Below are 15644 nucleotides of genomic sequence, written 5' to 3'. Positions count from 1 at the left end.
GAGAAATCAGTCATAAGAACACCATTTTACTTCTTCCTGAAAACTCCCAAGATGACAGCATAAAACGCAAGGGAGATAGAACGGAAGTGGGTGAGAGTTTTGAGTTGGATGATAAAGATATGGATTAACTCAGTTCCTACAAAAAGGACACTGTCAGCTGAGCAGTGAGCTGGTGGGAAGCACTGCAGAGGGAGACAGGCAACGGAGAGCACACAGAGAAACACAAAACAGACCAGAACAGAGTCAAAGTCATGTAAGTGAACTAAGCGTTCCAGTTAAAAATACAAAGGTCGGAGGCTCTGCCTGGTGGCTCAGTGGTGAAGAACCCACCTGCCAACGCAGGAGAGGTGGGCTCAGTGCCTGGCCGGGGAAGACCGCGCACGCTGCAGAACAACCGAGCCCGTGCACCACCACTGCAGAGCCTGTGTCTAGAACCCGGGAGCCACAGCTACTGAGCCCGACTCCCCAGCTGCCCCGAGCACCCATGCATGCAACAGGAGCATCCACATCCACGAGAAGGCTGCACATCTCAGGCAGAGAGCAGCCCCTGGTCACCAAAACTAGAGAAAAGTTCACACGGCAACTCAGCACAGCCAAAAGCAAACTCAAACCAAGTTAACTTTACAAAACAGAAAGATCAAACCACAAAAAAAAAAGATTTATTTATAAGACACACGCATAAGGTCTCAGGACACAACAGCTCAAACTTAACAAGTGGAAAGAGATACAGTGGCCAACAGCGATGGAAAGAAGGCGGGCACAACTGTGTTCACGCCCACAGAGTGGGCTGGGGGCCTGGACTTCCAGAGAGAGGGTCAGGACACCGCGCTGGGGTCCACCACAGGCCGCGCCGCCGACCCCGAGCTGACCGCTGCCCCGGCGTGGCCTCAGCGCCCACCAAGCCCTGGAGCCGGGAAGTGCGGCGCAGGCAGGCAGGGCCGGGCGACGGGAAAACAGAAGCGCCGGGTGCGGACACGGGAGATTTAGTTATCTCTGGGCCATAAATAGCGGCCGGCACAGCTGCGGGACAGGCGCCCTTCGCCAGCAAACAGGGCGCCGCAGGGGCCGCCGCGTCCGGCCGAGCGGGGCTCCCCAGGGCCGGAGAGAAGCGACGGAGGACGGCGCCCTGAGCTCGGTGCGGCCGGCTGGACGTCCGCGACGAAGGCGGAAGGGCCACAGCCATGTATCTGTGTGGGTGAGAGAGAGACACGCACACACACACAGAGGACTCCCAAGTGGGGCTGGGCCCCCTAAGCAGCCCGCAGAGCAGGGGCGCCGGCCTCGCCCCGCCCCCGCCCCAGGCCTCCCTGTCTCCGGGCGCCGCGGCCGTCAGCACGGCACCTGCTGCCGGCGGCAACTTCTGTCGCGGTGCGGACACCCGCGCTCCCTGACTGATCGCGACTGCGGGGACCAGAGACGCCAGCGGCCCTCGGGACACGCGCAGCCGCGAACAGGACTGAGGACACGGCCTCGTGGAGAAGCGAGGCGCCCCCGTGCGGCGGGAGCGGCCACATGGGGGCAGTGCCCGCCCTCGGGAGCAGCCCGGCGCCCCTCCCGGCACGGCTTCTAGCGCGTCCTCAGCCGGTCGGCGTCTCTGCGGACAGAGGGCGCGCGCTGGGCCGGAGGGGATGACCATGGGTCTAAGCACCCAGGAGGGGCGCGGGGCGAGCGGAGCAGGGCCGGGGCCGGAGCAGCACGCGGGGTGCAGCCGGCAAGGGCCCCATCGGAGCAGAGACCCGGGTGTGGGGACACAGACGGCCGAGGCGCCCCGCGGAGTCCAGCACCAGGCTGGGAGGCCCTGCAGGCCGGAGCCTCTCCTCCTCCAAGCCTGGGAACCCTCCGCACAGGCTGGAGAGGCTGGGGAGGGCCAACTAGGACCTCAAAAGGCCCACCGATGGACACACAAACAGATGAGAACGTGTGCACCCCTGGGCAGAGGACTGTGCGGCCCACGGAGCCAGGAAGCAGGGCTGGGGTGTGGAGCTGGGGAGCAGCCCGAGGGCCCAAGTCCACGGGCTCGGGGACCATGGGGACCACGTCTGACCCCCGGGTCCCAGGAGTGCGGATCAAGGGGGCACACTCAGGGGCACCTTGCACAGTGATGTGACCCCCTCGTGGTCTGACACGGGCAGAGTCTGCACGTTAGGCTGTCAGCACAGGGAGGGGAGGGGAGCCTGGACTGTCACGGCGCCGGGGTCTCCCCTCCGTGGGGCCCCTGCGTCCACCTGAAGGGCCCACAGGGAAGCTGGATGGGTGAGAGCGGGACCAGGACCAGGGATGGCGGAGGGGGGCTAGGGAGCCCATCCCAGGGCGTGCTGCACCCCAGATTCAGTCCCGGGGATGGAGGCCAGCACCCAGCTTGGACGGGGCGGCGGCACAGCCGGGTGGGGTTCTCGTGGGCTTGGGACACGTGCTGAGGGCCGCCATGAAGGATAAGCTGGGGGCCTGAGGGCTGCTCAGCGTGCGCTTGGCCCGGGCGTCCACAAGTAGGGGGTGGACAGGAAAAGGGCTCTGCAGGAAGAAGAGAGCCTCACTCCCAAAACACAACAGCCACACTGCACACCTTCCTGTGGCCCTGAACCCAGCACGGCTGCACCAAACTGCAAGTGCACGCGTGTGAAGCACCGAGTCCATCTCCACATGCCCTCCAAGCCCACACACCCTCACCACCCCCGCCACAGCCCTCATCCCTCCCAACCATCACGTCCCTCCTCACCCCATCCCCTCCTCACCCATCTCCACACACACCCCACCATCCCCCTCCAGACCCCATCTCCACATGCATGGCCCCCACCATCCCCTCCTCACCCCATCTCCGCACACCCTGAGGTTTGCAACTCCCCCAAGGCTATGTCTGGAGTCCACACTCAAACACCGAGACGTGAAGCCATGAAGCCAGCCAGGGAAGCTCCCCTCCCCAACACTCTCCCCAGGACACTTCCCCCTCAAGAGCTGAATTCTGCACCTGAGGAGCACTCACTGCCCAGGGCAGGCACCCTCATTCCCAGGAAAGATCGCCGGGATGTGTTTTCTGTAACCCGAAACTGCTTCCTCCGAAAGGCCTGAGTGACTGGATAAGACGCACAGCTGTCCTGGGAAAATCAGGCTTTCCTGCAGCTCCCGCTTGTAGCCGGTGCTCCCCTCCCCTCCCCTCCCCCTCGACGAACATCAAGGCCTGGCCACCAATGGCGGAGGGCTCCCCGATCCGGGGACACCCCAGCACTACTGTGTACCACATAAACAGCAACCAGCAGACGTACCCCTCCGTCTGTAAAACGAGACCAGCCTCATCTGATCGCACACTCCGAGTCTGAACAGACTTTCCTGCCCAAACGGGGCACCGATTTACAAGCGTCACCCACTCGCAGACCAAAACTCACACGTTAGAAAGACAGCCGTCAGACAGAAAAAAGAAGACCCAATAGCTCTCTAAAAGCTCAGACATGGCCCCAGGATGGGGAAAAACTCGATTTAAAGTACCAGCAGAAAGCAAGGTTTTCCTACCCCAGACAGGCCGGTGTGTAATTCGGCGACTTTTTGCTTTCTTAAGGCCACCAGATGACCTTAACTCCTCGCCTGCGATAAAATACAAGCGATTCACAGTGCCAAACATCCCTAAAACAGCAGAACCTGCCGTTACCAGAAGACCCCAGGGTGGCCGCGGGTTCTACATGCCCCGGTCCCTTTACTCGACTTTATAAACCACAGACGAGGCCCGGGCAGAGAGAGAGACCGGCTCTGCTCTTGTGCCCGCGGGGGAGAAGCACCGAGAAGTTTAAAAGCCGAGTGCCTGCTGAAACCGCCGAGCGATGCGCTTCCTCTAAAGCGCTCAAACTCCACACGCGCTCGCGGCGAACCGCGCTCGGTCCTGAGAGCACTGCGTTAATGCGGCGGGCGCTGTGCTCCGACCACGCGGGGAGGCTGCCTGCGCGCCTGCGGAGCCGGGGCTAAAGCCTCCCCAGCCCGCTCGGTGCGCTCCGCAGGCGTTTTCCAGGCACCGCGGTCCTTGCGGCTGAATCTCCCAGAAAGGAACTGTGGGCACCTCGCTTCAGAGCGGCTGTCCCAACAAACTTTACGGGCCACACACCTGCTCTCCGCGCGCAGGGGCGCTGTTCCCGGGCGGAGGTGAAGCCCCCACCCCCCAGCACGGGCAGCCCCCCGCCCCGACCTCTCCGGGGCTGAGCGGACGCAGCAGCCCCGCGCCCGCACCTGCTGGAAGGCCTTGAGCCGCTTCTTGAAGCGCGAGGGCAGCACGAAGTCGCAGCCGCGGGCCAGCGAGGCTAGCTCCTGCCGCAGGTCGGGGTCCTGGCGCAGGGAGAGGTCACGGAGCCGCATGTCGGCTCGCGTGGGCCGCCGCGGCCCAGGTCGGGTGCGCTCGCGGGGCTGCGGCTGGCCGGGGCCGGCGGGGTCGGGACGGTCCAGGCGGCCGGGCTCAGCGCGCTCCATGCGTCGCCGGCCGGCGCTCTGGGGGCCGGGCCCCGGGCGCGCGCATTCCTCCGGCGGGGCGGGCGCGCACGGCGCGGGCAGGGGAGGCGCGGCCAGCAGGCGGCGGGCGGCCCCTCCCGGGGCCCCGCTGCGCTCCGCGGGGCAGGCCGGAGGCAGGGCGCCCGCCCCGGGCCGGACCGAGCGCTGGACGAAGCGCAGGACGCCCGCCCCGGGCCAGCCCGCTGCGCGCGGAGGGAGGTGGCCGTCCCCCGTCCCCCCCGACCCTTGCTCGGCTCAGCCCGCAGACAGGCCGCCGAGGCCCGCCGCCCGCGGGCTCCCCGGGAGGGACCCGGCCTTCTCTCCGGACGCCGGCAGCCAGCCCAGGGCTAAGCTGGAAACCAGGACAGAGCAAGCCGCCCGGACGCGCGGGCCCACAGCCCGCCTGCGGCCCAAGAGCTGTTCGCTGGGAAACCGGCGGCAAAAGAAGGGCTTTGGAGGTCACCACCCACGCGCACTTAGGAGTGTAGGGGAAAAAAAAAAACAGTGAAACTGTTCGTAGCTCAGTCCTCTCTGACTCTGTGCGACCCAATGGACTGTAGCCCGCCAGGCTCCTCGATCAGTGGGATTCTCCAGGCAAGAATGCCGGGGTGAGCGGCCAATTCCTTCTCCGGGGACATCTTCCCCATCCAGGGATCCAACCCAGGCCTCCTACACTGGCGGCGCGTTCTCTACCCTCTGAACCACCAGTTGGGAAGATGTTCACTCAACTTGCACACTATCTCCTGTGAAAACTCAGGGTGCCGGTGCGAGGGTTCTACCGCATTCCGGGGTGTACACAGGTGCACAGCGTGATGAGAACGAGAACACGGGGACAGGACGGAATCCGACTCAGACTGTCGTGTACTGGGAACCCTGAAAACGGAACCTGGGCCCTGACGTGGGGGTGGACTCCCCACAGAGCCAGGCCCGCTCTGGGCGGGTCTCCCCGCCCCCCCCCCCACACACACACACAGAGTCTACCTCTGGCCTGAGGGTCGCACCCCTGACATCGCAGGACCCCAGGGATGCGTGTCCCTTTGCCCTTCCCTGCCCCAGGACAGAGCTGTCTGGGGAAACGGCCTTGGGGGTCAGGAACCTCTTCACCCACCCACCCTCTTCCTGTCTCTCTAATGGACTTCGGGTTTGGGGCTCGTTTTTCTCCAGTCGTGTTTGTCTTACAGAAACAGAGGGCAGAAAGTCCAGAACCGCCTGCAGGGCCCAGGTTCCCCTGTCAGGAACACCCTGAGCAGGGCACTGCGTCTGTTAGAAATAGGAGCCCACATCACTGCGGTGAGGAACCCACGCAGATAAGGCTGCCCTGAAGACGCGCAGTCTCCCCAGGGTGCGTCTGGTCCCGCACACCCTGAGGGTTCATTGGTTCAAAGGCACAGCGCCTTGTGGCCACCACTGCGGTGTCACTCAGCAGGCTTGCTGCCCTGGGGGCTGTACATTTTTGAAGAGTTTAAAACAGTATTTTTTATGTGGCCCACTTTTTAAAGTTTTTAATGAATTTGCTACAACATTCCTTCTGCTTCCATTTTCAATTTTTGGCCCCGGGGCATGTGGGATCTTAGCTCGCAGATCAGCAATCGAACCATACTCACTGCCTTGGAGGCAAAGGTGTCAGCATGGGACAGCCAGGGAGGTCCCTCCCCCAGCCCCTGCCCTGGAGTCAGTGGGCTCAGCCGGTTCACACCCCTCCCCAGCACCGTCCATCCTCCCCGTATCCTGTCCCGCGTATCCACTCCGCCCGTCCCGAGTGTCCCCAGGAGGAATCACAGGGATGCAGCCTCTTCCAGCTGCAGCGTCACCTGCCCCAAACTCCTGCTCAGGAGCCCCCTGTCGTGTGCCTGCCCTCTGCCTCTGCCCCTGTCTCAGCCCCGCTCTGTCCTCCTGTTCCCAGAACATCCTCAGGGGCTCGGGGCTCGGCGGCTGACCCCCACATCCCCCATTCTGCAGACACGGGGACGGTCTGGGGCAGAGTGTGTACCACTCGGTGGCCACGGCGCCATCGCGTGTGGTGTGAGGTCACGGTGCCCGAGCCCTGCCCTGTCAGACCCGCTCACAACACGCAGGAAGGCCCCCAACAGCGCGCCGGGGGGGGCCCGTGCTCGGGACAGACTTCTCATTCCAGGGTGTCAGCAGGGGCACCGGGGGCTCGGAGACTGCCCGATGCAGGCGCGGCCCTGCCAGTCTGCCCTGGGGGCCAAAAACCAAAACATAAAACAGAAGGAATATTGTGACAAACTCATTAAAAGGTGGTCCACATCAAGATTAAAAAAAAAAAAAGCTTAAAAATATAGTGTCGGGAACATGGTCACTTATTACAGTAATGTCTTCGTACAGTGAGGAATCACAGCCTTGTTGAAATGTACAGAAATATCAAATCACTGTGTTCTGTGCTAGGCTTCCCAGATGATTCAGTGGCAAAGAACCCACCTGCCAATGTAGGAAACTCAGGTTCGATGCCTGGGTTGGGAAGATCCCCTGGAGGAGGAAATGGCACCCCACTCCAGTATTCTTGCCTGGAAAATCCCACGGACAGGAGCCTGGTGGGCTACAGTCCACAGGGTCACAGAGAGTCAGAAACGACTGAAGCAGCTTAGCACGCACGCGAAACTGGTGGGAGAGACGAAACATACAAGTCACTTGCTACAGAGACAGCCTGCCAATCCCACAGTGGTAAATAGAGCAGCTGTACCCAGAACAGACACAGAACTTGCCAACTGAATGAGAAAAAGCAACCAACCCGTGTGTAAACCAGAAGAGCATCTGAAAACACACCCCAGCAGAGAAGATGCTTGAGGACAAGAAGGTCACCTGGGAAACGGTGACGAAGCCCCAGAGGTGCCACCAGAGAGCCGTGTTAGGGACAGGGGCCGGTCAGGTGCCCACCGGGGATGGGTCGCTGGAACCCTGGGCTGCTTTCGGGCAGGGAACACCCACGGTGCAGACCCTCTGGAACACCACTTGACGGGGTCTTGAAAAGAGAAACGGGTCTGTGACAACCTAGATGGGTGGGATGGGGAGGGAGGTGGAAGGGAGGTTCAAGAGGGAGGGGACACGTGTGTGCCTATGGCTGATTCATGCTGATGTACGGCAGAAACCAACACAATATTGTAAAGCAATTGTCCTCCAATTAAAAATAAATAAATTTTCAAAGGAGTCAGAAATGCTGCTGAGCCTTAAAACGCAGCAGTTACTCCGCAGGCGTCTCCCTGAGACCACAGTGGCTTCCCAGGTGGCTCAGGGGTAAAGAACCCGCCTGCTAAGGCAGGAGACCTGGGTTCGATCCCTGGGTAAGGAAGATGCCCTGGAGGAGGAAACAGGAAAGCATTCCGGTATTCCTGCCTGGAATTCCATGCACAGGGGAGCCTGAAGGGCTGCAGTCCGTGGGGTCGCACAGAGTCGGACACGACTAACAGACTGACCCTTTGCTGAGATGAGAAGAGACGAGGTCCTCGTGAGGACTGAGCTTGGACGTCCTCGGTGCAAGGATCTGAGAGCTGGGGGCCAGGGCCAGGGCAAGGGTCCACCTGACACAGCACGAGGCCCCGCGGTCCGGAAGCAGTGCTCAGCGAGGACTCGGGAGGAGGGCCAGGCACTGGACCGTGGGGAGTGTCCTGGAAGAGCTGGCAGGTGCTTGGGCCCCTGCAGCTGTAGGAGAGACCTCAGACGGTGTGCCCTGGCCCAGAACCCTGGATGCCTCGGGGCCCAGGGTAAGACTAGACGAGTTGTGTGCACAGCTTTCCTAGTCCTGTGAAAGCTGACAGGAAAGCGCCTCGTCTTCCAAAACTAAGCCAGCTCCTCTCCACCAGCAGGGATGCCGCAGAAGTGCCCTGCACGGCCCGGGCGCTCTCTGCCCGTGCCAGTGACTGGGAGGACGCGGGCCACCTGACGCTGTTGACCAGGGCGCCGCCTCAAAGCTCACCACAGCGCACACACAGGGACGGAGATCCCAGCCACGGGGCTGGGGTGCAGACGGCCCAGGTCTCGGTCAGACAGGGCCTCCGCCCAGGGGAGCACCGGGGCCCTGCAGCCGCAGGGAACCCCTCAGCCACAGGCACCCCCACATCTAGGGAGCAACAGTGGCTACCACCTCGTGATGGACACCAGCCGCTGCCACATCCTCAAGCAGACTCTGAAAGCCTTCTTCAGAGACCCCACACACGAGACCCTGCATCACCCTCCTAGGGGGCCCCATTCCCCGCTTCCACACGGGGACCCCGCTTCCCCTCTTCAGAGACCCCACACCAAGCTCCTAGGGGACCCCATGCCCCCATCCTCTTCACGGGGACCCCGCTTCCCCTCTTCTCTTCAGAGACCCCACACCAAGCTCCTAGGGGACCCCGTGTGCCTCCTCCTCCTCACGGGGACCCCGCTTCCCCTCTTCTCTTCACAAGACCCCACACCAAGCTCCTAGGGGACCCCGTGCGCTTCCTCCTCCTCACGGGACTCTGCACCCCTCCCCTTCTCACAGGGACCCTGCATGCCCTCTTCTCATAAAACCCTGCATCACCCTATGGGACCCTGTGCCCCTCCTCCTCCTCATGGGGACCCCGCACCTTCCCCCAGGGCAGAAGGCAGTCCCAGGAGGTGAGGAAGCTGAATCTGGACTGAACGTGCACTGAACGTGGACTGAATGTGGACTGAACCCAGGCTGAACATGGACTGGACCTGGACTGAACCAGAGCCCTAAACCAGGGCTAAACCATGACCCTACACCAGGACTAAACCAGTACTGAGTCAGGTCAAGTCAAATCACCAGGTAACTGGACACCCCATATCTACAAACAGAGGCAAAGCACTAAATGTCTAAACAAGTAGATAATAAATTTCACCAAGGAGGCAAAGCACTGGAACGCATGCAACGTCGCTGATGGAAAATGATGAGATGCAAGAAGGCAGAAAGACATCCGGAGCTCGTGGGCTGGGAACCTGACATTTTTAAAGTATTAGTGGTGCGAGATTGATCTACAGACTCAATGCAGCCCAAGTCAAAACTCCAACAGGCTTTCCTGTGGAGGCTGACAAGCTGATTCTCAGGGTTACATGCAGATGAGAACGTTAGGACAGCCTGAGGTCAGAGAACATCTGAGAATCTCAGACCGTTTTAAAAGAACTGGATTGGCCGTACGCCACTTGCTTTCCACAGGTTCACCCCCAAAGAGCTGCAGAGTGAGACTTCAAACACAGATCACGGGATCAGAGATCGGGAAACAGACCCACATGCACAAGGCTGACTGATTTTCGACAATGTGACTCACGGTGCAGCTCTGCAGGAAAAGAGACTTCAAAGACGGCTGGTTACCTGGATGTCTTACACCACACACAGAAACTGAAGAGAAATGGATCGGAACTCTAAACGCAAAAGGGAAAACCAGGAATGTTTTAGGAGGAAAACAAAAGGCAACCCTGACAGCCTGGGAGACTCACACGTTTTGTAGATTGGATGCAATACATAAAAACCATGCAAGAATGAAATTAAAAGAATTAAAAAAAATAACAGCTTTTTGTGTTCAAAAGACATGTTAAACCAACAACAAAATGGGACAAAGACTGAAGAGAAATATGTGAAAATATAAGTCTCACAAAAGAGCTGCATGCAGATTCTACACAGAGCCCTTATGTTGCTGTTGACTGGCTCAGTCGTGTCTGACTCTTTGTGACCCCATGGACTGTAGCCCACAAGACTCCTCTGTCCATGGGATTCTCCAGGCAGGAATACTGGAGTGGGTTGCCATGCCGTCCTCCAGAGGATCTTCCCGACTCGGGGATCAAACCTGTGTCTCCTGCGTCAGCAGGTGGATTCTTTACCACTGAGCCACCAGGAAAGCTCCACATGAGGTTTCTTCACTTCCTATTAGCTCTTAAAGAACACAAACTCATAACTTTTCTTATGGCATTTTATGTAGGAACATTTTCCTAACACTAATTATCCATTTATTGGGGCCAAAGAAGACTTATCATTTTATCCCAATGACAACAGTCCTTTTTGGGTTACTAGCCTCTCAAAATTCAACTGAAGCCAAAAACTCCACATTCACCGAGACATGTTTAAAGCCACCTTCAGGCCCCAGACAAGGTCCATCAACAGTTCTTTTGGCCGCAGCAGAATGTTGGCTGTTCGCTCCCTGACCACAGGTGGAGCCTGTGCCCTCTGCACTGGCAGTGTGGAGCCAACCACTGGACCACCAGGCAGGTCCCCGTCATTCCTTTCTGAAAACTCTTGGGACAGTTAAAAGAGAGTCATTCTGCTTTCCCTCAAAACCGGATCCTCAGGGGACTTCCTTGGTAGCCCAGTGGCTAAGACTCTGGGCCCCCAAAGCAGGGGGCCTGGGTTTGATCACCAGTCAGGGAACTCGATTTCACAGGCCACAAGTAAGACCCTGGTGCAGTCAAATCAGTAAATAAAAATAAGTAAGTATTTAAAACAAAAAACCAAAAACCGGGTCCTCATGATGACTTACTCTATCTGGTCATGGAAACTGCAGACCAGAGAAGGGGTCTTCAGTCTTACCCGCCCCCGTCAGCACTTCTTTCATTCAACAGACGCCCCCCCCACCCCCCCCGACTATTCCAGCCCCACCGCCGAGCCCGGTCGCATCCTTCCGGGCAGAAGCTGGTGTCTCCATGGCCCCAGGCAGCACGGTGCATGAACCTGTTCTTGGGGAAACACCACTCTGGCCTGAGGACTCACGCCCACACTCTGTGGCTTTCTGCCTGCCATGCATAAATGAGGTCTTTCTCAGGCATCAGAGCCGCCCTCCTCAAGTTTTCTGTAAACAGTTCCAGTCCCGGGGGACTCACACACTCTATGGGGTCACGAACACAGGAATTCATCTTCCAGTGGTGTCTGTTGGGCTGTGTCACAGAACGCAGCTAGTGGCAGCGTGGACGGCTCCCCACGTGCGATTCCGGGATCCCAGTAAGAGCACCAGGCGGCGGGAGGGGGGGCTGTCACTACTGCAGGCGGCTCTCCAAGCCCTGGCTTTCCTCACACAGCCACCTCCTCATATGGGGGGGGCTGAGGCAAGACGTCAGCAGCAGGGGTCCCCAACACCTGAGCCGTGCACTGGTACCAGTCTGCAGCCGAGCTGCACAGCAGGAGGTGAGCAACACAGCTTCCTGTCTATTTACAGCCACCCTCAGTGCATCTGGGCTTCCCAGGCAGCACTAACGGTAAAGAACCCGCCTGCTACTGCAGGAGAGGAAGGAGACTAGGGTTCAAGCCCTGGATCAGGAAGCTCCCCTGCAGAAGGGCATGGTAACCCCCTCCAGTATTCTTACCTGGGAACTCCCATGGACAGAGTCTGGCGGGCTACATACAGTCCCCCGGGTCTTGAAGAGTGCGACATGACTAAACATCAAAAGGACGACAAGGGGAGCGATATGCACCCACCACACTTTTTCTTCTTCTTTTGATTCCCGTGTTTTCCATAAACACCCGGAGACGCTTTATTACATTTAACCAACACAGAAGCACTTTACTTTTATAGGCACTGCTGTCCGACTGTCGTTATTGTAGAAAAACTGTTAGTCCCTCAGTTATGTCAGATTCTCTGTGACCCCTTGGACTGTAGCCTACCAGGCTCCTCTGTCCATGCGACTCGCCAGGCAAAAATATTGGAGTGGGTAGCAATTTCCTTCTCCAGGGATCTTCCCCACCCAGGGAATGAACCTAGGTCTCCTGCACTGTGGGCAGATCTTTACCATCTGAGCCACCAGGGAAGCCCTGTTGTCGAAACTCAGGGACAAAGGCAGATGAATCTGGGATAAAATGTCAAGGTTTACAAACTAAGCAGAGCAGGAAAAAAAGCAGCCATGCATGCATAACTAAAACCAACTGTAAACAAACTCCAAAAACATGATCAATGTGGAACATGCTGAAGACAGTACTTTTCAGTGGGCAGGACTTTTTGGGGGGCGAAGGGAGGAGATGAGATGGTTGGATGGCATCACCGACTGGATGGACATGAGTCTGAGCAAGCTCCGGGAGTTGATGATGGACAGGGAAGCCTGGCGTGCAGAAGTCCATGGGGTTGCAAAGAGTCGGTCACGACTGGGCGACTGAACTGATCACTGGTCACTGAAGGAGACAGCCTAGACACTCAAGCGGTTAGCACGCTTGACATTCCTCCACCTGCCTCGGCCACCCCCAGCCATATGTCGGTGGGAACCCCCCAGTTACCTTCGCAGGCGTCAGGAGAAGCAAGAAGAACTTACTACTCTCGTCCCTCCGGATCGTCGAGGCCCTCGAACCGGCGGCCCACTCCTGGCACTGGAGGCGGCTCCCACGGGAAGCGCGGTGGACGCTGGGGTCGGGCCGGGCGCCCCGGGACCTTCGCACTCGCGCGGCCTCCAGGCGGGTTCGGGGGCAGCGGCTGCGAGCCGGGGCCCCGGCTGCTCCGCGTCTCCCGCGCCCCTCTCGGCCCTCGCGGGCATCTGGATCCTCCGCAAGCAGTCCCGGAGCATCGCCTGCGTGCTGGACTCGCTGAGCCAGCACAGGAAGAGCTCGTCCACCTTCATCTTCAGGACCGGCTGCAGGACCTTGCCGGGCGGCATCTCCGGGGCTCCGGCCCTCCTTCCCGAGGGACGCCCCCACCCCTCTTTCCTGGCGCACAGGTGCCTGAAGCCGGGACCCACGTCCTGCCCGAATGGACCACACACGGGGCCGGCGACCAGCCCTTGAGGGCACGAGCCAGTGGGGGTCAAGGGCCCCGGGGCAAGAGACGGGAACCCGGCCGGGGGGCTCCCGGGGTCTGGTGAGGAGGCAGCGACCTGGCGAGGGGCCCGGGCCCGGGGTTCGGGAAAGAGGAGGCCCGGCCCGGTGGGGGTCGCGGGCCTGGGGTCCTGGGGTCCGGGGTGAGGTGGCGCCCGGCCCGGAGCGGGTCCCGGGGTCTGATGAGGAGACAGCCTGGCCCGGCGAGTGTCGCGAGCCCAAGGTTCGGGGAAGAGGAGGTCCGGCCCGGTGGGGGTCCTGGGGTCTGGTGAGGAGGCAGGGACCCGGCGGGGACCGCGAGCCCCGGGTTCGGGGAGGAACTGGTCCGGCCCGGTGGGTTTCGCAGGCCCGGGGTTCAGGAGGTCAGGGGTGAGGCGGCGCCCGGCCCGGTGAGGGTCGAGGGCCTGGGGTTCGCGGAAGAGGACGCCCGGCCTGGTGGGGGTCACGGGCCCGGAGTTCAGGAGGTCAGGGGTGAGGCGAAGCCCCGCCGCGGGGTGCTGCGCGGACTCGAGGTCCCGGCTGAGGCGGACGGTCCGGCCGCGGGGGGACCCGCCCAACTCAGGGCAGCTTCAAAACGGGCGCGCCGGGACGAGCGCCCAAAGAAGGTCGCCTCAGCCGTGCGTCAGCACGACGCGTGGCGTCATCACACGGCGCCGCCCGTCCACGCCCCGAGGCAGTGCGGGGCGCCTTGGTGGGCCGGACGCTGCGCGGGACGTGTGGGCGCACCGGAGGGCGCTCAGGAGCTGGACTGTGGACGGGGGCGAGGGGTGACGGGCACCGGACTCGAGGCCTTTTACTTCTTAGGCTTTTGGTGGGTGTGGCCCCGCGCCAGCGAGACGCCCTGGCTTCCCCCAACCGCCCGCAGAACTGCGCGCATGCGCGGTGAGAGCTCGTCGGGAGGGGCACGCGGGGTAGTTGGCTGGGGGAGGGGGTCGAGCATGCGCAGTGCGTGTCTGTGGTGGCGGCGTTCGGGGGGGGAGGGGCGCCTGTGGGTCGAGCATGCGCAGTGCGTGCCCGCTGGGAGCGAGCCGGAGGCAGGGCCGTGTGCCTGGAGGCGAAGGGCTACAGGGGGAGCATGCTCCGCGTGCCCGCCGAGCGCGGGAGCGGGCACGCGCGCCGCGGGAGCGAGCGCAAGGCGGGGTCGAAGGCCAGGGCAATTTTTTTTAGATAAACGGGCCCCTTGGAACCGCGAGGGTCGCGGTTACGTTTAGTGTGTTAAATCTTAATGATGCATTGGAGGCGTGTAACTGCTTTCAAGCTGGCCTTTCGGGATGGTTTCTTTACTTCTGAGCCATCGGCTAAATAACTCTTGTTAAACTGTGATTTTGTTTGTAATGATTGCAAACTTTTTGTCTACTGAAAAAAATTCTTTTTCTTTTGTCACTCAGTCGTGTCCGACTCTTTGCTACCCCATGGACTGTAGCCTACCAGGCTCCTCTGTCCATGGGATTTTCCAGGCAGGAGTACTGGAGTGGATTGCCATTTCCTTCTCCAGCGGATCTTCCCGACCCAGGGATCAAAAAATAAAATAAAATAAAACATCATCTCAAAGCTGAGAATTGTGTTTTAATTTGAGGACTTGCTGAAGACTTAAGCTCAGGAGGTATCCTCTCAGATCTTTCTGAGGGACTTTTCAGAAGACATAAAGGAAGGGCCGTGATATATAGGGTTTTTTGCAACAAAAAAGATTAGAATATCAAAAGATGACAGTAATTTAAAGAAAACCAGACATTACAAGTTAATGAATTTAGCGCTTTTCTATGTGTGGGAAAATCTAAAATTCTGGGTTCCATCCCTGGGTCGGGAAGATTGCCTGGAGGAGGAAATGGCAACCCACTCCAGAATTCTTGCCTGGAGAATTCCATGGACAGAGGAGGCTGGAGGGCTACGGTCCATGGGGTCATAAAGACTCAGACACGACTGAGGAAATACCATTCCATTGCATTCTGTAGGAATTAATGACAGGATGAGCCTGTGTGTCCTGAGAAAGGGAAAATATTTATATCCAAGTTGATGCTGTTGCAGATCCACAGCCCTCGTCCTTGACGAAGCCCACCTTGGGCTCTCAGTGTCCCCCCCGTGGCTGGAACCTCACTCTTACCGGGGACGCTGTTTAGAAATTGTGACACACAACAGAGCGCACTGTCCAGTGCACAGAATTCTGGTTTCTTCACCCTAAAACCCTCAGGGCGCACCATTGGGGTGTCTGCAGCGGCCAAGGGCTTGGTGGCCTCGACATCCTTTGCTTACCGATACGGCAGACGGTGTTCTGTCCACATTGTGTGGCCGATACTGCAGACGGTGTTCTGTCCACATTGTGTGGCTAAAGATAAAAACGGGAGTATCCTGGGTCACGAGAGGGCCACCACACGGGAATTCTGTGCAGTCAGGAAGCTGATGCTTGTGTGTGCAGGTTGTCAGTTCTGTGAAAGTGTTAGTCCCTCAGTCATCTCTGACT

At 59.7% G+C, this 15644-nt stretch overlaps 2 protein-coding genes across 2 annotated transcripts in view; one reads left to right on the top strand and one right to left on the bottom strand.

The window, feature by feature from the left end:
• PPP2R3B (protein phosphatase 2 regulatory subunit B''beta) overlaps positions 1 to 13623 on the bottom strand; it is a 42944-nt gene extending 29321 nt beyond the window's left edge. The window contains exon 1 of the mRNA XM_055565619.1: positions 12691 to 13623. Coding sequence (XP_055421594.1) covers positions 12691 to 13029 — 339 coding nt within the window. The 5' untranslated portion in view covers positions 13030 to 13623. The remainder of the gene's footprint in view (positions 1 to 12690) is intronic.
• Positions 13122 to 14745, top strand: LOC129640259 (uncharacterized). Its single transcript, XM_055565464.1, has 3 exons — positions 13122 to 13168; positions 13533 to 14068; positions 14575 to 14745. Exons 1-3 carry the CDS (start codon positions 13122 to 13124, stop codon positions 14607 to 14609), a joined length of 618 nt encoding a protein of 205 aa, XP_055421439.1. The 3' UTR covers positions 14610 to 14745.
• Positions 14746 to 15644: the final 899 nt, after the last annotated feature.

The sequence above is a fragment of the Bubalus kerabau genome, chromosome X, assembly GCF_029407905.1.
Source record: "Bubalus kerabau isolate K-KA32 ecotype Philippines breed swamp buffalo chromosome X, PCC_UOA_SB_1v2, whole genome shotgun sequence".
NCBI lineage: Eukaryota > Metazoa > Chordata > Mammalia > Artiodactyla > Bovidae > Bubalus > Bubalus kerabau.
Note: the sequence above shows the minus strand (reverse complement) of the source record. Positions and strands in the feature narration are given on the sequence as shown.

Coding starts and splice junctions, on each gene's coding strand:
- LOC129640259 (XM_055565464.1), top strand. CDS start 13,122: ATGGACCACACACGGGGCCGGCGACCAGCCCTTGAGGGCACGAGCCA. Junction 13,169..13,532: donor GCCCTTGAGGGCACGAGCCA/GTGGGGGTCAAG, acceptor TGGGTTTCGCAG/GCCCGGGGTTCAGGAGGTCA. Junction 14,069..14,574: donor CAGAACTGCGCGCATGCGCG/GTGAGAGCTCGT, acceptor TTTGTCACTCAG/TCGTGTCCGACTCTTTGCTA.